At 36.3% G+C, this 23,286-nt stretch overlaps 1 protein-coding gene across 1 annotated transcript in view; it reads right to left on the bottom strand.

Moving 5' to 3' along the window:
* LOC105100345 (usherin) overlaps positions 1–23,286 on the bottom strand; it is a 370,866-nt gene that overhangs the window by 143,441 nt on the left and 204,139 nt on the right. Inside the window, exons 24-26 of the mRNA XM_064477011.1 lie at positions 20,057–20,169; positions 5,982–6,180; positions 2,763–2,931 (exon numbers count right to left, since the gene is read on the bottom strand). Of these exons, the coding sequence (XP_064333081.1) occupies positions 2,763–2,931; positions 5,982–6,180; positions 20,057–20,169 (481 nt within the window). The remainder of the gene's footprint in view (positions 1–2,762; positions 2,932–5,981; positions 6,181–20,056; positions 20,170–23,286) is intronic.

The raw sequence follows: 23,286 nt of genomic DNA, 5'->3' as shown, positions 1-23,286 counted from the left end.
TAGAGCTGCTATAAACATTCGTGTGCAGGTTTCTGTGTAAATGTATCTTTATTTCTCGAGAGAAAATACCAGGAGTGGGCCAAGGCATACTCAGTCTTCTCTCAAGATATGAATTCCTAGAATGCAGGGGACAGTTGGCTTAGTTGATAGTCTTTGAAAGGATCTTATACTGCAGTATCTATAAACTCAGTAAATGTTTCACGGTGATTCTACTGCAGGCCAATGAAGGAGAAATGAGCTTACTATGAACAGCAAAGTTACTCTATTTGTTACCTTTTTCTGGATGAAAGGATCCTCCTGTCTGGCCTCAATGTAGTTCCTGTATTTCTTAAAACTTCTTTACAGCTAAAGAACACAGTGCCCCTTGGTGGCAAATATTGTTTAACTTAATGTATCAGGTGGTCCAGGGGCAGCATCAGTTAATTCAACATCACTTAGGACAATGGTGGGCTTAGAGGAAACAAGGTACATGTCTATATTGGGGGAAATCAACCTTTTTTTTAAAGTCACTTTTTAAAAAGCCACTTTTGAGTATAACAAATATTAATAGGATATTTTATAGCCATATTTTCCTGAATCCCTCAGAATTTTATTCAGTTACTTACAGAAGAAAAGGCTTCATAAAAAGAGATGTGGGTTATACCAATGAGAAGGAAAAAACGATTTTTTTCCCCTCAAAAAAGGGCTATTAGACATAAGATACAAGGATCAGTCACCTACTCATTAACCTCTTAAAATGAATCTATTTCACGACAGGCTTGGAAATGTTTTCTCTCTAAAAGCTACCACGCAGTCTCAACAGTTAATTGTTATTCTTATCAAAGAATGACCCGTATTAACATTTAGCTTGAGGTCATTAGCATATTTATAAAAAAAAAAGAGTGGAAAGAGCATTCTTGTCTCTGCTGCTCTTTGTTGGCTAGGGGGTGGGGGGGTGTCTATGGAGGAAAGTTGTGAGAGAAAATGAAGTCAGTATTATTAACCAAAATGAAGCACATATTATTCACCAATATTTCAGACTTATCTATAAATATCAAAATGCCTATACCTGTCTCAGCCTTGAACTGGCAGCCTACTGACTGAATTTGAACTACATTGAACTACAAGACAGCCTGGGGTCACTGTGCTCTCTTTTTTGATGTAAATAGTATTAAACTAGTTAACACAGACCACTGGCACGGAGAGGGGTCACAATATAATCTCTTCATTTAGGTACATTGAGATGAATGATGAGAGCAAAACACTCTCTTTGATTATCCCATAAGATTGCATTTTTCCCCCTTGACACCAAGGTAGACTTTCCAGTCCTCTGAAAAATGAGCCACTTAAAAGGCATCTAAATGCTGAACAGTTTGGTAGCTATTAAAACACTTGAGGGCGGAGTGGGCATGTGTCAACAGACAGATTATAGCAGTTTCAAAAACTCCTGTTTTAAAAATCATTTATTCAAAAGTTTTATATAATATCAATAAATGACCTTTGGGCTCCCATGGCTCATTTCATTTTTGGAAGAAAAAGTTGAGTTTTATTTGGAAATAGAACAAAAGTAGATTGTGTTCCTAGTTCAAAATCTGACACTTTGTGTTAGGATTGAGAAGAGTGACAGGCAAGTCTCCTAGGTGTTCACAGCCCTGGTAGATGCCACCGAGTGTTTTCTATCCATTTTAAGGCACAGAGGGTGTTTTTCAGAGTTGAAACAGTTAACTGCAAATCCTAACTTATCAAAAATTTTAATGTGACTTGGAAATGAAAATGCAATTATTTAGTTCTATGCTAGACTTAGAGAAGAGCCTACCATGACCATTGGTCTGCAAAATGGGAGGATGGGACAACAGAAAATTTCCACCTCACCTGTATAATCATAATTTCTAAGGCAATTTTTTGTAAGGGAAGAAGATGTGAAATAAAATTGGAAACTCCCAAAGTATAAATTATTTTGAGAGAATAAAGCATTTGATTGATTCATTGCCTAACACTATGATTTGTAGTATAAAGAAGTTAATGCTTTTCTACAAAATTCTTATTTCCATCACCATTGTGTTTCTTACCTGGAAAATCTAGTTGATTAAGAGTTACTCCATTATGAAAGAATTTTTGCGTGACAATCAGAAATAACACTACTTCTACAAAGGCAGATTTTTCCATTAATTTTAGGGAAAAGTTAGGAAGAATAGAGGATCTCTGTAGTTGATCTGGAAAATAGCTTATTCAGTCGGTTGATAAGACAGATGGAAAAGAAGGGTGAAAAGGGAAAAACTCCTGATTGCTACTCTTTGCTACGTTCCTCCTTCCCCGGCCAGACTTGGAGCAGTTAAGGGACACTGACAGTGGACAAGCCTCAGATAAATGGAATTTGTGGTTGCAATCCATCTAGGAACAACGCATGCATCATTCAGAACGGAAATGGAGACAATGAAGAGCAGCTTCATGGAGTGAAACGTGAAGAAATTCAGAGTTTATGGTGAAATATTCAGCCATGTGAATAAAATAAAGTCTCAAAAAAGGGAGTTATCTAGCTACCCAGATATGTTTCTTTATGTAGCACACGTAAGTCTCTTGTATTCCCTCTCTATTTTGTACCTAGCCTTACTTACAGTTCAACAACACTGAAAGAAGAAATGCTACCTAAAGCTGGCCACTGGCCACGTGTTAGTGGCTCAAGTTTTGGCGGGGAGGTGCTTAAAACAGCCCTCTGACGTAAGTCACGCGTTTGCTTCGTGTGGTTCCCAAGATTGCTGAGCACACGCGGACATGAGCCTCACCTGGCAGAATCCTGACGTAATACCCCGAGCAGCACTGATGACTGGGCTGTGCCTCCCGTATGCGGCCACCGCAACACACTCCCGTTGAATTCAAAAGAAATGCAACGTACTTCTCTTCACAACAGCGGTGTCCGGGCTGGGGGTCGTAGAGAGCGCCGTTACAGCAAACCTGAAAGTTGGGAACCAGGTGTAAAGAAATACCAGTTTAGTGAAGAGTAATGCAACACCATGCCTCACGTGATGCAGTTGTTCTCTAACAAGGCCTTGATCCGAGACCCAGCGCAGCGGATTTCTGGTAAAAATTCAATGGTTTAAAACCAGTGCATTTTCTCAGCATCATTCAAATACTATACATGCCATTTGACACAATGTAGCTTCTTCTAGCCTTCCACCACACTTTGTGCGCTATTATAATATTCTATAAATATGAATTATCTTTTGAATGCCAGCACTTCCAATGTAAAGATGATTTAGGATTGTAAATGAACAATTGCCTTCACATGCATGTTTTCATTTTAATGATAGCTTAATTTAAAAACACCACATCTATGGAAACCTGTCTTCCATGGATTTTTCTAATACATTGCATTTTCCTTACACTAATTTATATGATTGCTTTATTTATGAACTCAATCTTTAGACGAAGGCAATTGCAACACAGTCCAACATTTATATATATAAACATATATATTATATATATAAAGGAAATGTATATGAAATTAATTTTGAAAAGGCCTTTTAACAATGTGTTTTCTCCAGGAGCTATGGAAGAAATTATGTGCTTGAACAATCAAGTCATTATTTTGCACACTCACTTGCGGTCTGAGAGACTGACACTCTGTACCTGTAACAAATGAAACACTGAGTAGTTGCTGAAATGTAGCCTCAGAACCTAGACTTGGCATAAGTCACATTAACCAGGATGCCTCCTATAGCAGGCAAAGTCAACCACTATTTAAGAGGGGTTTCTCCTTCCTTTTTGCTCATTGCTACTTCCAGCCTACGCCAGCGTTTGAATCACACTCAATACAAGGGCAGTGGAATGCAATCTCTAAGTCTGAAGACTAGCTTAATATTTCATTCATTTCTCAAAAGTTACCAAAGAGCAAAGAAACTGAGCAGAGGTCTACTTCTGTGGTTTCACAGGAAGCCCCGTTTAAACCAACTATAATACATTTCCTTTGTGGTGTTGAGTTATTAGCAATGAGGATTCAAAATTAGCCTAATTCCAAGGATATATTGTGTGACTCCTTTCTTTGATGGCATACTCTGTGTGAGAAGTACATTTTCAAATTAAGCCCCACTTTAAAGAGTTATGCAAAAACTCTTCTCTATGTGTCTATTTGGGATTTAGAAATGCTGGTCATTTTGGCTTTCAGGGTAAAACAGTACACACCTCCCTCTTGTTTTATGACAAATTACCTAAAATCCTGCCTTCCGTTATATGATTTTAAAGCATTTATTAAACTCCCATTCGCATGTGGTGTGTTTCTGGACACTGAAGTGTAGCCAGCCTTTTCCTTCAGCAACAGTCTCTAGGGCTTCTTATTCTCTTTCGAAAGTTTCACTCAAATATTTATTCAGCAAAAGGCCATCAGGACTGGTTCCCTTCCACCCTTTCACCGTCAGTGCCATTCTCAGTCTCCTTCACTCATGTGAAACTCGTACCTGTCTTCTAACCCACCCTGGTTTAGATCATTGATGGGTCCCCAAAGGGGACATTTCCAAGCAATTATTTCTCTTGAGACATCTCCCCCTAAACAGAGTATTTCTTAATCTTCGAAAGCAGTCTTCAAGTTAGCTGTCTCAGAAAACATACGTGGAAATGTCAGTAACTTGAGCACACTCAGCAAGTGTGTAGCTAATATTCAAATAGGCAGGCTGCTCCTTGCTCTGTGGTTTCCAAAAGTAATTCCATAATCGAGCGGTTCTCAAAGCGTGGTCCCCGGACCGGATGCAGAGACATCACCTGGGAATGTGATTCTAATGCTCTACCCCAGACTGTAATCTACGTGAGGCTGACTGGTGTTTGAGAACCACAGCGGTGATCGGTCACGTGGGGGAGGCTGGTACAGGTTTTGCAGGTACTCCCGATGTTCACAGGAATTTAGCCAGAGGCTCTTACACTCATAGTAAGTCTATTTTCTACCTCTCTCCAACCACTCACCCAGGAAATTTATATTTACAGTTAACCCCAAACAGAAATTTAGAAACAATTTTTTTCTCTTTGGATTTTAATTGACTTCCTTTATTCTCTTTCACTGACAATATGTGTGTATCCTTAATCCCTGATTTTGTTTAATGCATCAAAGTTTTCTTTCTCTTGGAGAACATTTTCAATGGGAAAATTTATTTTAGCATTTTTCTTCTCAGAAATCTTAAATTTAATTTCATTTTATGAAACTATGTTCACTGGATGGCACATATTTAATGGTTTAAAATGACATAAAACTTAGGCATAATAACAACTGTAGAGCCTAAGTGTCAAAAAAAAGAACAGTTAGTAACTCTCAGTTTTATGACATTTCTTAGATAAGAACTACTGCTCCGTGTCAGCCACGATAATTTGTATTTTGAGCCATACTGCTTCAACAACTCACTTTCTTAATTACTGTGCCTTTTCGCCGTGAATCTTTTGAATTTAGTAGTGGCTTTAATCATTAAGTGTGTGATGTTGTTGACAAATAGGAACATTATTTCATTATATGAAATCCTATCTCTAAACTAAGGGTTTTCTGCATCGTTTGTCAATAAAAACCATTTACAAACTCCTCTGTCTGGCTGTATTATTGATCTGATCCTTAAACTGCAACTAATATGAACATTAATCTGCAAATGGCCATAATTTAAAAATACTTTTGACAAACCATGAAAGGTGCTGCTCACAGTTACTCATCAGTGTCACGTAAACAAACACCCACTTGTAGCTGAATGGGTTTTGTTGTAAAGAAAATTGAAGTTGCTCAATCAAACACAAATCCGAGAGGTTCTTTATCACTTCAATAAACTAATTTTACATGCGAAGATGATGAAAAATGAGAAGGCTAAAACACTCGTGAGGAAGACAGGATTTGTACAAGCATTCCTTTTTCACGGGGTCTTCTTGATAGATTCATGGAGATACGGATCCTAATAAACCACGTTTTAAGAAGCAAGTGATTTCACCCAGGGTGTTGAGTGTGAAAAACGTATTTCACTGACGAGTTTGAAAAGCTCTACCTTAGCCTCAGGGGAGTAGCACCTGTGTCCACAGATAGTTTCGGGCTTTTGACATTTCATTGCCTTGCAGAGCTCAGCACCGTGGTCCTTCATTAACTTCTGGGCTTTAGGGCATGAATGCCAAGTTTTCCGTAAGAGATCATATCCGAGTATGATGCCATTTGGCTTCCCTGGAGACATCCAATCAATCTGAAGGGATCTGCAATGGACAGAATAATCAATACCCCTGAAAAGACAACATTGAACATGGCTGCTATCAGCCATGGCTGATGCTATCATGGCTTCTCAATTAGTCTTCCAGTTTGGTCAAAAGGTCTATTTCATCAACAACTTTCTAATTAAGAAGCTGGCACAGAATAATATATAAAAACTGATATATATATATAAAATATACTTATATACACTACTACCATATATGTTTTGAGAATCAATCAAATCCACTTAAGCTTGAAACTAACACAACATTGTAAATCAATTATACTTTAACAAAAAAGAAAGAAAAAACACTTAAGCTTTTGGGAGAATAACATACGAGTCCAGTGGTCTTCCACTTTAAATTTCAGAGGCAAGAAGAAACTCTTATTCTTCATTAAGAGAAAGGAAGAGAATTAAGAGAAATGGCTAATCAAGAGAATAAAGAGAAAATTTTGATTTAAATAGTAAAAAATGAGACACAAATAATTTGACTTAGTAAAGAGGGTGGAAATTAGAATCTGTGGCAGACTTAATCCCTGCTTAAAATCACCTTCTCCGTTGCCTTCCTTCCCTCAGCTAGGATTAGTGCTTTGACCCAGAGATGCTCTACGGGACGCAACTGGAAGATGGTGGGATGCTGATGAAGGTTCCTAGGAAATTTTAGCTTTCCTGATGTGGCAGTCACCTTTTCATTTTTTCTTTTTTTCTGTTAAATATGATGCCTGGAACTTCAGCAGTCATCTCAATCACCTTGTAACCATTTGAGAAAGACCATAAGAATCACAAAGATGCCTCAGTGGTATCTGGTATAAATGAGTCAATGCCAAGAGCAGTCTACCTCTAGAACTATTTACTTGAGACTCAGTTGTTGGGTGTTTTGTTACTTATAGCCAAAATCAGTGCTCAAATTGATCAAGTATTTTTATCAGTTCATTAAGTTGCTAATTTAAGAAATTATCAATAAATTTGTTTACACGTAACATTTATAAATCTTATCAATTGAAAAAATTGATTAAGCTCCCTCCAAATATAATTCATCTTAATTTTTGACTCACACTGACAGATTTAGTTCCCCCAGAGTTCTTTATGTACCATGATCAGATATGTTTTCTGGTCAGAAATGTAAGAAATGGAGATTCCTGTAACAAAATACTTTTTATATTATTATGTTCTCAAAGATGTTCAATTTCTAAAAATTGAGCCACGGTTTATTCTGAACATATAAGTGTACAGTTTTGGGCGGTTTGGTATACAACGGGAGCATAACATCTGACCAAAACTTGACTGCATTTTCTGTGATTTATTAATATTTCATTTGTTATACTAAATGAGATCATAACATAAAGCTGTTCACAAAGGAGTCAACCCTGAATAGACTTGATTTACTCTCATGTAAATGTTCTAGAACTTTAATTCCACACTTACTTGCCAGAATGACACAGCCTGGATGACATACTCGTACCATCTTTAGTCTTTTTTTTTTAAAGAAAATCTATAATAGGACAGTAAAGTTTTTAATAAAGCCTCAGAGATTTGGAAACGATATATTTTTGCAATATAGCATGGCAAAGAAAGCCTGTCATTTGCAAAACACAAGGTAATTGTAGAATAATTATTTTTGTTCTGATTGTTTTCAAAAAGGAGAGTGATCTCTGACATTCAAGATTAATTTTATTTTTATAATTCTAGAATTTCCAACTACCACAACCATTCACAGTTAGAGGTTACCTTTATACATACAAAATACTCCAGTAAGTACTTTGGAGAATAGAAAGTATATGTGAGTTTAGTCCCTATATTTTGAGCATCTTAAAATAAAGTTAACACAATAACTCATGTTGACCATCTTTCTGCCATCGGGTAAAATCATATTTTTGTTACATCTTTCACTTTAAGGAGAAGTATGTCTGTACAGGCCAAATTGCTAGACTTTGTCAGAATTCTAAGTGACATCACATATTAGGAATTCAATTAGGCCCAAACATTTACATTAAAAAGCAGCAGTAAGATAAGCCTTGACTTTTTAATAGACTGCTAAAAAAGAAAAAAAGAAAATTATTTCATTTTCTTGAAGTTACAAACATAACACGTTTACTAATAAGACTCTGTAGATAAGAACTTAATGTCACCTATGAGAAAACAGTTTCACAGGTGACTTGTATAGTCACCATTTTTATTCGAAGGTCTTTATCCTGCTTTCAAAATTAATTCCACATCTTGCAGATCCCTCTTTTGTATTCACTGCATAATCAACTACAGAAAGGACTCCACTTAAGTGACATTCAATGGCCTTAACTAGTAAAGCCTAGAAAATACCACGCAGAGCACCATGCCACTGTAACTTCTCTTTCTTGCACAGCGTATCTGTGAAGGGAGACCACCTACAGTTTTAGCAACAGCATGAACAGTTTTGATTTCGAGGTTCTGAGACAGGTCCACTGATGTCAATGACCAAAGAAGAACAGTGGGTTTAACACCTGCCCATCTCTCATTAGAACCAACAAGAATGACCCTGAAACATCTTGGCGGTTGATTTGAAATGAAGGACATCTCTGAGAACTGTGCACCATTATTTACTGCACTAATGGTTTCACTGCATTGCTGTTTAAGAGTAAAATAGAAGGAACACTCTTAAACCACAGGAATTAATGTTAAATATTAGGGAAACAAGGTGTTTTTTTCTTAATCCATCAGTAAAGGTATGCTCACGGGGAAACATAAACAGACCACGAATCCTCAAATGGATTTTTTTTTTTTGTAGATTTGTTCATAAAGTAACGATTAGTTTATTTAACTCCCAGAAAACCAGGGACTGAAATTTAAGCTATGTTAATAAAGTTTCTGATTTTCACACACATTTTAGCACACGGATTCATTGCGTGTTTGGACACTTGAGTTGGAGCTATTTCTTTTAAATCATGTCATATTGTTACTAGATTTACTATTCTACTTCTGTCACTAATGTGGCCACCACCACCACAGTATTATTACTTTCAGTTCAAGTACAAAATAACACTGAAAATAGAAATCATTATGGGAAAATAATTTCTTCACCACTTACCTTTATACTGGTAAATATTAAAATAATACAGCTCAGAAAAATTTTTATGAAGAGGCAGGGCTCCCACTGGAACTCTTTAACATTTTATCCTTACATTTTATCACGACTTTTGTGAAAATGTTCTTGTTTGGACAGAGGGAAAAAAAATCTTCATATACTTTAAGATATCCATAGAAATTGTTCTGAAGAGTTCCAACTTCCCTGATCATGTTTACACGGGCCTTTTTTTTTTTTTATTCCTATTCAACTTGGTCATTTTGGTCAATCATTTTTATTACACTTGAGTTCTTCAATAGTACTCCATATTACAGTTATCAAAAGTGCTCAGGATGCTTTTAATATGAGACTAAATAAATATAATATGATGACAATATTAATTCTCTGCTCTCAAATCAAATCGCTGAGTGTCTAATTATCTACTAGAATGTTTAGCATAAATTGTAGTAAGTAAAATGTCAAAAGACAAAACTCTGTGTCCTTAAGTATTAGGCGATAAAAAATATGCACACCTGAGGCATGTCATATGTTATGTAGCAATGTAAAATCAAGTGTTTAGATGGGCAGTTCAGGCTACAAGGATTGCAAAAACACATAGATAAGGATCACTGTGTCTAGACTAACAACGGAAGTTTCATGGGAGAAGTGGATGTGGACTTGAATTGGAGTAAGAAAATGGGAAGAACTCTGAGCAGGAAGATCAACAGAGGCAAACACAAGAGCTGGGAATCAGCCCAGGCACACACAGAAGAGTAACGTGAGCAACCTGATGAGCGAACGATTTACATCCGGCAAGAACGGAAGTCAACTTGAATTTAAGAAAAAAAGTTTATGCAGTCCCCAAAATACTGTGTTGAGGAATTTGAGGGGGAAGCAAGGTGATTTTGCAGTGGTATCGCCAGCAGAACAACAAACCTTTTTAGAACGAACAACCTGGCAGATTAGAGTGAAAGAGACTAGGAGCGCGGGAGAAATACTAGTGAGGTACATTGGTAACTTAAATGTGAAAGAATGTTTAACAGTTTTTCGCTTGTTTAGGAACTTCAGCTGTAGCCCCAAACTGAGGGTGACAGATGACGCGTTCCTGCCTTTAACCCCGTAAGTATCTTGCTTCTAAAAGGAACAGCAAGATTCTGCTGAGGATAAAACTGCCCTTTAACACTGACCCAACACCCAAACCAACTCCAACTAAACAGAACTCTAGAGCAGTTTTAAAAGTAGGAATGTTAATCAATACTTATTAAGTACCCCCTATATGTCAGGTGTTGTTCCATGAGTGAACAAAACAAAGTCTCTTCTTTCATAAAACTTACATTTTATCAGGGGAAGATGGACAGTAAACAAACACAAAAGTATGTAACCTGTCAAACTAGTGATCTGAGGAGGCCTCTCAGAAATCTGAAAGCAGGGGTGAAGCAAGTGAATGGGAGTCTCTAGGCAGAGGGAGCAGGCGGTATAGACGCTCTGAGGCATCCATGAGCTTGGCTTGTTAAAGGGCAGTCAAAGAACCCAGTAGGGCAGAACTGGACTGAGCAAGAGAATGGTGGAAAATGAATCAGGTGGGTGTTGGGAGCATGGGATGGGGGATTGCAGCTCATGTAGGATTTTGTGGAACATAGAAGTAACTTAAGATTCATTTCTGAGCACACTGGAAAACCGCCGGAGATTTTTGAGTCACAGAATGAAAAAGGAGTTATTTACTTAGTGAAGAGTGACACTAAATCCACCCCCAGCCCGCCCCTAAAGGTACTCTAGGCTGAGGAAGGCATTCTAAATACATCACTCGGAGAAACTGGAGGCACGCACTTCTCTGGTTGGTACTTAACTAAGACGCAGAAGCATCAAAGCCCAACCTGCAGCTGTCCCTGGAGGGAAGTATAGCAAGGAGTTTGGGAACAGCTTGGCATGGGAGTTGGCAGCCTATACGGCCACAGAAGAGGTGTTTGCTTCTCAGAGAATTCTAATGGCCAGACACTGTCCAGAGCAGCTGTAATGATAGGGTAAGATGACGTGGCCGCACTAGCGATCTTCAGCATGGCACACGTGCATGAGTTTCTTGTGAGCCGGTGGATGCCTTGCAAGGTGGTGAGGCTTGAGCTCCCTTGAAGGCACACTGCCCACAATGGCAGGCTTCCGGGATGCGGGGACTCCAGCAAGAAGAGCCTTTGGGATGTTCTGTTCTGTTGACATCACAGGAGGTCAGCTGCAGAGGGCAACACTTGCGTCAGGGAGCTTGGCTTTGTGGAGGTTCTCATGGGTCCTTCTCAAGGAAAACATACGCCTGTCTGAGAAAGTGCCACCTGCCACACAGAGGGCTTGATGGCTATCCAGCGATGGCAGTAAAACAGTAACATTAGGAAGAGACATATTTGGAGGAAAGGGAGTAGGTGAGAAAGAGCAAGGAGGAGACAAAGGGCAAACTGGGATCAGTCTGTGAAATGGTGGAATCTTTGAACTATGCATGAGCTTAATATTTTGCTGGAGAGATGGAATGGACTTTTTAATACTTGACCATGAATCTTAATACTAAATTTAGACTGAAAACTAAAAATAATTTGAGTAAATAATTTGAAATAAGATGCTCTGAAGAACTTCTTCAAGAGGTGCAGAAAGGATGTCCAAAAGATTAAGTTTAAGGCAGCAAATAGTAGGCAAAAATAAGGCCTTTCTTCCTTGTATCTCATTGACTTAAGACAGCTACACAAACTTAAATAATAAAAGCATGAATTTTATGGTTATGAGGTGGAGGAAGGGATGGGAAGGGGCAAGTCAGGGATTCGAGATTTATAAATATTAACTACTACATATAAAAATAGATACACAACAAATCTCTTCTGTATAGCACAAGGAACTATATTCAGTATCTTATAGTAACTTATAATGAAAAATAATATGAAAAATAATATATGTATATGCATGTATGACTGAAACATTATGCTGTATCCCAGAAATTGACACATCAAAACTGACTATACTTCAATTAAAAGTAAAATAAACTAAAAAGCATAAACTAGGATTATGATCCTGAAAATGGGAAAAGGAACACATGTGAGAAGACGCTCCCAAAGAAAATACACTAAAATTGATATTTAGTGAAATCAGGGGATTAAAAAAAAAATCAAAGCAGTATGTCCCTGATCATGTGCCTTTGCAGAAATGGATGTTGGAAAAAATGGGTGAGATGAGAATTAACTTCTGAGGCTTGAGGTTATGGAAGTGGTGGGTGGATATCACTACAGAAAATCAGTAGGCAATTGGATACGTGGGGCTAGAGGTTCGGGAGAAACCAGGGCTAAGGTCCTTTGAGAGAAGAGTAGAACTGTGAGAATGCTGGGACTGTCTGAGCAGGAGAGAGTCTTCGTGCTGAGGACACCCACACGTAATGGGTGGATTTGGTATGAAACCAATAAAAGAAACCAATGGGTGTTCAGGGAACCAGGGATCAAGTGGCAGCTAAAAGTCAAAGCGAATTGGGAGGAAAAACTGGATTTTGCTGAGATGCTTACAACGGCCTCTCCAAACCTCAGTGACTGAGCTGCTTCCGTGGGAGCTGCAAAAAGCAGAGAAGTTAGAAGGAGTTTGGGAAAGAGAGGGAGGTGAGAAAACGGAAGTAGTGGTGGTAGAATCTTAAGAATAAGCTCAATATTCTGTAAGGTCTTCTAATCAAACAATGAGTTTGATAATCAGAAATCACTGGCCATCAAAACAGTATTTCCTGAAAGCCATTATGATTATGGGACTATTGATTGGATGTATACGACAGTACTAAATATACTCCAAAGGATGTCTCATTTAAGGTCTTCCCGTATCCTTTAAAGACTCAAACAGAAAATTCCAGTCCAAATTAAAAGCTGTCTCAAGGTGTCCATATTGACTAGAAAGGGAGTTTAGAATATGGGTGAAGAGGTGATTAGATATTCTACATTTACAGCCCAACATTAAAAAAATAAAATAAAATAAAACATGGCTTAAAATTGTTTAATTGTGAAATTATTCCTTCACTGTTCAAGCTAGCAGTCACTGAAAATACCAGAGAGGGAAAATAATGATGGAAGAGACGTCTTGATGCTCAATGTCACAATATATATAAACATACAGAGGCCTCAAAGTTTCACCTCAAATTTGGTGAGGCAAAAAGGGGAAAACTCTTTTTCTATAAGCTATGACTTCTCACACCATCTGCAGTCCCAAGCTATGTACTTTGCAATGACGGAGAATTTCTAAAATGATGATAGTGTTTTAACTTTCATTTAGAGACACAGACTGTGCTTCTGTGGTAAAGACTTCTGAGAAGCTGGTGTATAAAAATATCATTTATATCATTCAGGAGCTTGAGGCACATTTTTAAACAATTATTTGTGGTTGTTACAAAGACATCATGCCTCAGACTTCTCATCAATAATACAGCCTCAAACTGATCTGGAACTATAAAAACCGCCATGGTTCCCATTAAAGGCGATGAGAGACATGACTGGCGTTCTCTCTCTCTCTGCCTGCTTTCCAGTCAGCTTCTTCACGCCTGGAAATCATGCATTTTGGAATACTAGCAATCATGTAATAAAATCCCTTCCTTGTTTATGTTCTTTTCTTAGCTTATCCATTTACGGAGAATAAATAAGTCAACTCCACAGGCAGCCCAGGACCCAGTGAAGCTGTCTGCTGCTGGTCTGTCATATTTCAATCAAAGCCATAAGCAGCCAGCCATCTTCATCCAGCTCAGTCTTGACATGCTCGAGGACCAGAATTAATGAATTAGCTATTGATTAAATTCCACTCTAGCAAATCCACCAAGGCAAATAAATGAACTACCCAGGGCACGTGTAGGCCACGGCCAGACATGTCCGGGTTATCGATCAGTCGTTAGCATTCTTTTGGGATAGAAAAGCAGCTGATGATAATATGACAAGTATGGAAAATGTGATGTAGCAACAGAGTTCCTCCTGGAGGAGTAGCTTATAAAACCAGAAGGGTTCGTCTGATCTTTCTACATTTGTGCACTATGGCATATTTGGTTTACGTGTAACAGGGAAAACACGAGTAAGTGGTTATACTGAAGACACTGTAGTCCAAAGCAGTACAGGTCAAGGCCAAAGACAAAGAAGACGAACTCCATGATTACAATCAAACAGGCTGGTATGCTATTGGTATATATTATTGAAATACATGAAAGTTAAAATGTGCCGACTACTACATTTTATCAAAAATAAACAAAGAATCTAAGAAGTATGTGTCTTATTAGTAACTAAAATATTTTAAATGCTTTGGAAACAAACTGTCTACTGACACTTATCTGTAGGGATTTCACATTAGATTTTGCATGATGCTAATATAAAAGAGATTTTCTTTAACAAAAATAAAAACATAACTAACAAGTATACATTGCCAGAAGTATAATGAAATTACACAAAACAATATCATGCACACAAGGAGGCTAACTGCTTTGGTGTTGGTGTAATTTGATTGATGGCCTGGCAGCCTATATCTGCTCATTAGAGTCTTGCCTTTGGAAAGTGTTTGCCACGCTATGACAGATCATTTTAAGAAAGGAAAGATTTTACATGCCAATATTTGGTTGTGAATGATTTCCATCAGTTGTTTTGCTAGATCTTTGACCAAAAAAGAAAAAAAGGAAATAAAGTCACCAAAGGCACTGGAATAAAGACTAATATGGTGGAGGGGGACTTTCTGTGCTGGTCAACATGGAGAGAGCCTATTATAGCCTCTTTCTCCCACTAATTACTGCTAAAAAGTTTGCTCAAATTACAAAAAACCACCACCCAAGGACTCTGAAAAGTTAACAACAGAGGCAGATCAGGAGGGGAGCCAAACGTTGAAGAGCAAATATTACAAGATAAATTTCCCATTGTTTCTCCCCTTTTATCTCCTTTCTTTAATTCGAGAGCAGCCCCACTGTGGAAGATCTGAACAATTACATATTCCCCCCAACCAAATACCAGGTTAGCCACTGAGAGGTGCCTGTCTGGGGCAGACATAAAGCAGCATAGCAATGCTTTTGAAAAATGAACTGTTATTGGATCCACTGACCACATAAGGCAAGACAGAATTTTCATATAAAGCTAATCAGTTGATCACCTGCTGAAACAAACAAACAAAAACTTTAACCTTCTTCAGAGGATTTTAACAGGCTCAAGATTATCACACCCTGATACTTAAAATGCCCAGGAAACAGTCCAAAATCACTCAAAATTACATTAATCTAAAGAAAGCTGGAGTGGTTGTATTAGCATTAGATAAAATATATTTGATGACAAGAAAATTATCAGGAAGAAAAAGGAATATCACACAATGATAAAAGGGTCAGTTTACCAAAACACAACAATCGTAAATGTGTATGCACCTAATAATAAAGCATCAAAATACATGGGGCAAAAAACTGATGGTTCTAAAAGAGAAATAGATAAGCCCACAATTATATTTGGGGATTTCAACATTTGTCCCACAATAATAGATAGAACAATGTGGTAGGAAATCATTAAGTGTACAGATGACCTGAACATCACTATACCTCACTATAGCTCAACTTGACCTAATTGACATTTATAAACACTGACAACAGCAGAATACACATTCTCCTCAAGTAGACACACACTATTCACCATGAGAGGTCATATTATAGACCATAAATTAAACCCTAACTAATTTGAAAGTACTGAAATCGTAACACTATGTTTCAGACTATAAAAAAAATGGTACTAGAAATCCACATCTTAAATATATCTGAAAACACTCAAAATATTTGGGAATTAAACAAACTACTTCTAAATAATTTATGAGTCAAAGCAGAAATACTGAGGAAACTAAGATGTATTTTGAACTAAATAAAATAAAATACATTTCAAAATTGTGAAACTCATCTGAAGCAGGGCTCCAAGGAAAATTCATAACATTAAATGGTTATAGTCAACAAAAAGGTCTCAAATCAATAAGGTAAGCCTTCCTCTTTAAGAAACTAGAAAAAAAAACAGTAAGATAAACCCAAAGGAAGAGGAAGAAAGAAATCAGTAAAGGGCAGAAATTAATGAAATGGAAAACGTAAAATAATAGAGACAATCAATAAAGCCAAAAGACAGTTCTTTGAAAAGATCCACAAAACTGATAAAACTCTAGACTGACTGATTCAAAGAGAGACAACACTTATTACCATTATCAGAAATGAAATAGTGTAAATAAATTCAGACTCGACAAACATTACAACTTTCTGCTATAAATTTAACAAATTTGGTGAAATTAATCAATTTTTTGCAAACACAGGATATACATTTCACTCAAGAAGACAAGATAGCTTGAATCATCCCATAGTGTTAAGAAAATTGAATTCTGAGTAAAATACCTTTCAACAAAGAAAACTCCAGGCAAAGATGAGTTTCACTGGTGAATTCTACCAACATTTAAGAAATAAATAGTTTTTTCACACAATCTCGTCCAGAAAATACAAGAGGAGGGAATATTTCCCAACTTATTTTATGGGCCTGAATTACCATGTTACCAAAACCAAGCAAAAACATTATAAGAAATAAAAACAGTTTACTATATTTTATGAGGATAGTTATAAACATCTTCAACAAGATAACAGCAAATTGCACCCAGCATTATATAAAAAGGAAAATACATCACAGTAAAGTGTGGTTTATCCAGATAATATAGGCTAGTTAACTGAAGATCAATCAATATAATTAACCATATTAACAAATCAAAATGCAGAAAATGCATTTAATAAAATTTGATATCTATTTATGATGAAACTCTCAGCAATTAGAAATAAAAGGGAAGTCTTTAACCTGATAAAAGGCATCTCCAAAAAATCCATAGGCAATATCATATGTAATGGTAAAAGAACAGGAATGAGTCAAGGATATCCGTCTTATTGAACTAGCCAAGGCAATAAGGCAGGATAAAGAAATAAAAGGCATACAGATTTTGAAGGAAGAAATAAACTGTTTCTTTTTGCAGAAGATCTATGTAGACACAGGGAATCACCAAGAAGTTTCTAAAGGCTCCTAAAACTCATAATGAGTTAAGCAAGATTGCTGAATACAAGGTCATTATACCATAAATGTTTCATACTCTAGCAAAAAAAAAAAAAATTGGATTTCAATGTTTTTAAAGAACCATTAATAGCATCCCCCATATAAATCTAATGAAATACGTGTAGGATCTGAACACTGAATTCTACAAAATACTGAGAAAATAGGTGAAAGAGGATGCAATAAATGAACAGCATACTGTGTTTATGAACTGGAAGATGTGCTATTGTTAAGGTGTAAATTCTCTTTGAACTGAACTGTAAATGAAATGCAGTCCTAATTAAAATCTCAGAAGGATTTTGTAGATATTGACAAGCTGATTCTAAAATTTACATGGAAAGGAAAAGTAATGAGAATAGTACGAACAATTTTTTAAAAATGGACAATGTTGAAGAATAATACATGTTTTTATAACTTACTGTAAAGCCACAGTAATCAAAGTTGTATGATATTGGTAAATGAATATGCATACTGATAAACTGAACAAAGTAGAGAGTTCAACAATGACCTACTAAATGTGTTAAATTGATTTTGACTAAGGTACAAAAAGTGGTTCAATGGAGAAGAATAGCCTTTATAACAGTGTTGGAAAAAACTCCTAGTTATTTACCCACATGAAATGAGAACCTATGTTCATATAAAAACCTGTACATATATGTTTATAGCAATTTTATTCAGTTACCAAGAACTGTAAACTACCCAAATGATACACAAATCGTGGTGTACTCATACAATGGAATATTATTCCATAATAAAATTAATAAACTACTGATATGTACAACATGGATGAGTCTTAATGCATTGTGTAGAGTGAAAGAAGCCAAACTTAAATGGGTACATACTGGATGATTCCATTTATAAGACAATATGGAGCAGGCAAAATTATAGAGAACAGAACAGAGCAGTGTTTGCTCAGTTTGGGGGAGGGAGGAGGAGGAATTGGCTATAAAGGAGCAGTGTGAAAAAAATATTTTAACACAGTGAGACTGGGTTATATCTTAATTGTAGTGGTGTTTACACAACTCTATGTATCTGTCAAAACCTGTAGAACTGTGAAGCAAAAAATTGTGTTTAAATTTCTCTATTGTTGTTGTCACCTGCTTTGTCATTTTCCTTGCTCTTGTATAATATCCTGTTTAATGTTTTTGCCACCAATTTAATATATTTGGGGACAAGCAATCTTTAACTACAACTAAAAATATTTTTTCTCTGTTACCATCTGCAAGAATCTTCTTAAAAATATCTTAGAAACAGACACACACATGGGCATTTGCTCAATTTCTATAAAAGCTTCCATATTATTTTTAGCTATATATAAATCTGTAATCTGACATATTCCCTAATGCCATTCACCTGGGCTTGAGTCACGGGGACGCGAACATAAGAAATCTGACAACATCCACCCACCTACCTATATTTCTTCCTTGAGTTCTATAAGAGTGAACTCAAATGTCACATCTTTCATGACACTTCCACTGATAATCATGGGCAGGGTTTGGTATTTTTTCTTTATGCACTTCTTGCACATTATAAACTTCTGTTATAGTGTTTTTCACACTGTTCTATAAACATTTGTTTACAGCATGTCTCCCACAGTAGACTGGAACCATGAAAATTTAGAATCATGTCTTGTACTTCTTTGTATTACTTTTTCTTCTTATATTATTATAGCCACAAATGTGTTTGCTGAATACATAAATAAAGGTCTCTAGTGCCCTTTAAACCTGACCACTTACCCCCTGCAAGGTAGGTAATCCTGTGGCTAGGTGGTGAATATCTGCTAAGGGGATTATCAATTAATTAACATACCCCATATTAGATAGATATCTATCATGTGTTTGATAGAAAATGTACTCAAAAAGATATGATTTTTGCCCTGAAGATCTAAGAATCTAATTACTTGAGTTTTTTCTAATTATTTTAATCACTAGTTCCCCAAAACATTACAGATATTTTTGAACTGATTAAAAAAGAAAAGACCTAGAACTTTCAATATGTCGTAAAGGAATCCTTTGGAACTGAAATATTTTATAACAGATTGATTATCTCAGTGTGCATGTGTGTACACAGTGAGTGTGTGTGTGTGTGTTTAGCTAGATAAAGAGTGATTCATTTGGCTGGGACAAGAGTATGATGTGGGAGTAACTCAGATGTCTTTCTCTAGCCTCAACTTGATACAGACAGATGAAAACTTCATGTCACTATTGGCTTGGGGAACTTTGATGTTAAATCTTCTTCTCCTTCTTGCTAATTTTGAATTGCAAGAGGCATATTTTCAAAATATGGTCACTGATCAGCAAAAAAATTATGAAAAGAAAGGGATTCTACAAAGAACCTCATAAAATTAGTAATGGTTATCCAATGATTTATCTTCCCTAATTATTTTACAGATATTTCTAGCTTTAGGGAAATCTGATATACGTAAATCTAATTTTTTTCAAAGAGATTAGATTAGAAAGTAATTTTTGTATTATTTGCCTCATAAGAGGATTTACTAAAGGACATATTTAAGTAAAGGAACTCTTCCATGCATTCCAGCATTTGCCCACAAATGGCTAAGGAGAAGGAAGTGAAGCTGGGCAATCAGGGAAATCAAAGATTAAATATCAGGGGATGTGTCCAGTGAACAGCAGCACCTAGTAATATCAAAAATTTGATTTATGCACATATTTATAACAGTTTACTTAATGAGATTGTCATGGTTGGTAAGATACCTATGATTTTTATTTTCATTGCTTATGATCAGTTCTTCAGATTAACTGTCAAAAAATGTATACCTTGAAGTGATGTTACGGATTGTGGGAGTTGGTAGATCACTTGGAGTATCTTCCACAGTGGTGATCTGGGTTCCATTGCTTTTCACACAGGCATATTTTGTGCAGACTGCAACCTGCAAACATTAGTTTACAAAAGAATAAATACTTTCAAAATACAGGCTGCCAATGGACTGAATCCCACCCACCCTCATTTCACACAATTCCCTTATAGTTCTCTCTAGCCTCTTAGAGTTTAGTAAATACTAACTTTTTTATGTTGACTCCGGTGGGACAAGCTGAAAATAGAGTGCTGAAATGGCTGATTATATTACCCTGGGTTGCACTTGTGCATAAATCAAAACATTAAAGTTCTTAATGTGTTTTGAATTTAGTAAAGTTTGTTTCACATAGATTCAATTGTAATATTTAAGGATGGAAATGAAATCTGAAAGCTGCTACAGAAATAATGTAATTTCATTTAAAGTAATGCATCTGTACATGAGATAGAAGCATTACATTGAGTGACTTTACGACATCCTATAGGTGGTTGACAGAAGAAATTGTCAATATTTTGAGCTCACCATTGTAACTACATAGTGATAACTTTAATGATTTAAGGGAAAGAATGAACACAATATACGTAGTTTAAATTCCATTTTGTTCAAGGGATATTTCATTAAAATAATTTTTTCAGGGCAATAAAAGTTAATATTCTAAAGAGTAGGTAAGATTTTTGTTAAGTCCTCCTGGAAATAAGTTGGAAATAAGAAGCGATATACTTTTTTGTGCGCGTTCTTTAATTATGTGATTAAAAGGCAAAAATAGAACACCATAAAAACTGAAATAAGCTCAGGACAACTGATCTAGTGATGAAAATGGTGATGTTTAGTTTCTGGTTCCAACTATTCAGAAAGAAACAGACTTATTAATCTATTCGAAACTCAGGGAACAGAAGACGCTTACGTGACAGTTTGCAGGCATCATACGTTATCACTGCATACTGCTCTCTAGATCTGTAACCAGGTAGGGTATAGTGATGATATCTTCTGGAAGTCTTGACACTTCACAACAAATAGCCTAAATGCTAATGTCTAATGGAAGAAAAATGAGGCCGAGAGAAGCCTTCCAATATGGCTGAGCTATTTTATATCCATTTGTTTCAGCTGCAAGTGTATTTTTACCTTAATCACAGCAGAAAATCATCATTCACCCTTTAATTCTGCCACCTAATCTGAATAAAAACTGAGGAGGGTGGGACAACTAAAGATTAGAAATCAGGTTCATCAAGCATCAGTAACACAGGGGGAGCCTCAGTTAGAGGAAGGAGAGACAAATGGCTGTACAAGAGATTGCTGGTGAACATCCACAGAGCAATATCCTCCTGCTCTCAATTAAGGATAAGCCAAAGAGGACCCGCACTGTTTCCAATGCTAGTTTACTTCTAGCATCTAATATATAAGCGGAGAAGGGGTGCTAAGTACTGATGAGTCTTAAACACTAATACGGAGCTTTTAAGCAAAGCAGTTCTCTGGATTTGAATGGCATTTGAGATACATGTGATGTTCACTGTATTTAGTAGCTACGTCATTTTCTTCATGGGGTAGTTTGCACCTAAATGGGAACTGAGGCATATTCTTACAATGCTGTTTAAGTTGTGTGATTTATTTATGCCATACAGTATTTGGAACTAATATCTAGTAGATATGTAAACACTATCAAGGGTCTTTACTCTGAGTATGACCAATTAAACCCCAAACAACTCACAGGCAGATGCACTTAAAATATGCTCGTTGTAATAGAATTAATAACAATAAAACTTCATGACTATTGGGAAACAGTTGACCATACGATGCATATTGAGATGACTCAAAACCAACTCAACTAAATCTTTTTATGTACCAAATATTACGATGGGTACTTGCACAAATAATTTTATTGAATCTTACAACTTCATTTTCAGAAGCTTGCAAATGGCGGTGGGCAGGGTGAAGAGGGGTCAGAGAAATCCAGGAATATGATCAAGCTGAGAAAATACGAAAGATCTGATTCAGGCTTTACTGTACCCCATTGTCTTATCATCTAAATCACAAGCATAGCTTTAAGTTCTAAACTACTTAGGCGTATTCCAGTGATTGTCCAGAAAGCTATTGCCTTGACTTTACAGAAATGTGTCAGTATTTTAAATTCTCTCACTAATATTTGGGGTATCTTTCTGGTGCTGCAGCTTTATTGTATAATATGGGAGTGAAGCACAAATATGAAGGTTTACATATTTATATTACAAATAAATAAAACTGAATCAAAATTGAAATTATTATTTCCTATAGAAAGGGATAGATAAAATGATTCATTCAAAAAAGTAGACACTTTGGTGTATCTCCATGTATGCTTTAAAATCAATAGCTATTTTATTTCCTGTTTTTCAGAAGGGATTTATATAGAGAATAGTTTTAAAGTATTTGGTGTATCAATTAAGCATGTATTTTAAAAGGAGCCAAATCATCTTTGACGTCATAAATAAAGATCATTGAAATCTGATGTTCAAATTTCCAGTAATGCAACAACTATTTCAAGTGCAGTATTCCTGGACTGTGAAGACTTTAACAAAAATATAATTATAGTTATCAAGAATAAGAACATCTTAGTCACCACCACCAAAATTTAAGTATTAGATTCTAATTTGGATTTTTGTCTCCTCATCTATTTCCATGTACCAAATCTGATAAAAATGCACTCTCCTCAGGCCATTACTGACTCAAACCAACAGGTATGAGTGAAGCCTGCCGTGGTAGAGCATGCCTAGAACAGTTGCATGACAACTCCTGCTTCGTGGTGAGAAAGCTGGTGCTGGATATGTGTGCACAGCATCCAGGCATCTCCCCGCCAGGATGTATTCTGAGTCCTGATAAAGCAAATGAATACACTGCCTTTTGAGGACTCAGCTGGCTTTCTCCATCAGGGACCCAGAGGAAAATACAGCAAATCCTTCATTGCCTTCCTGTAGTAACCTTGTTTATAAAGCTAATTTTCTAATTACTTTGAATGTGATTTTTATTTTACAATGTGATCTATGATCTACACATACATATAGATTCACTCTGAGTCATGAACATACATATCAGTCCACATGGTTCATGCTAAGATAACTTGGGCAGGTTGATGGAAATCATGAAGTATAACAAAAAATATCAATGTACCTTTCTTCTTTTATGAAATATCTTCTTATGTCATTTTCTTGGGAAACCAGGCCT

This window comes from Camelus dromedarius, chromosome 21, assembly GCF_036321535.1.
Source record: "Camelus dromedarius isolate mCamDro1 chromosome 21, mCamDro1.pat, whole genome shotgun sequence".
NCBI classification, from domain to species: Eukaryota; Metazoa; Chordata; class Mammalia; order Artiodactyla; family Camelidae; genus Camelus; species Camelus dromedarius.
Note: the sequence above shows the minus strand (reverse complement) of the source record. Positions and strands in the feature narration are given on the sequence as shown.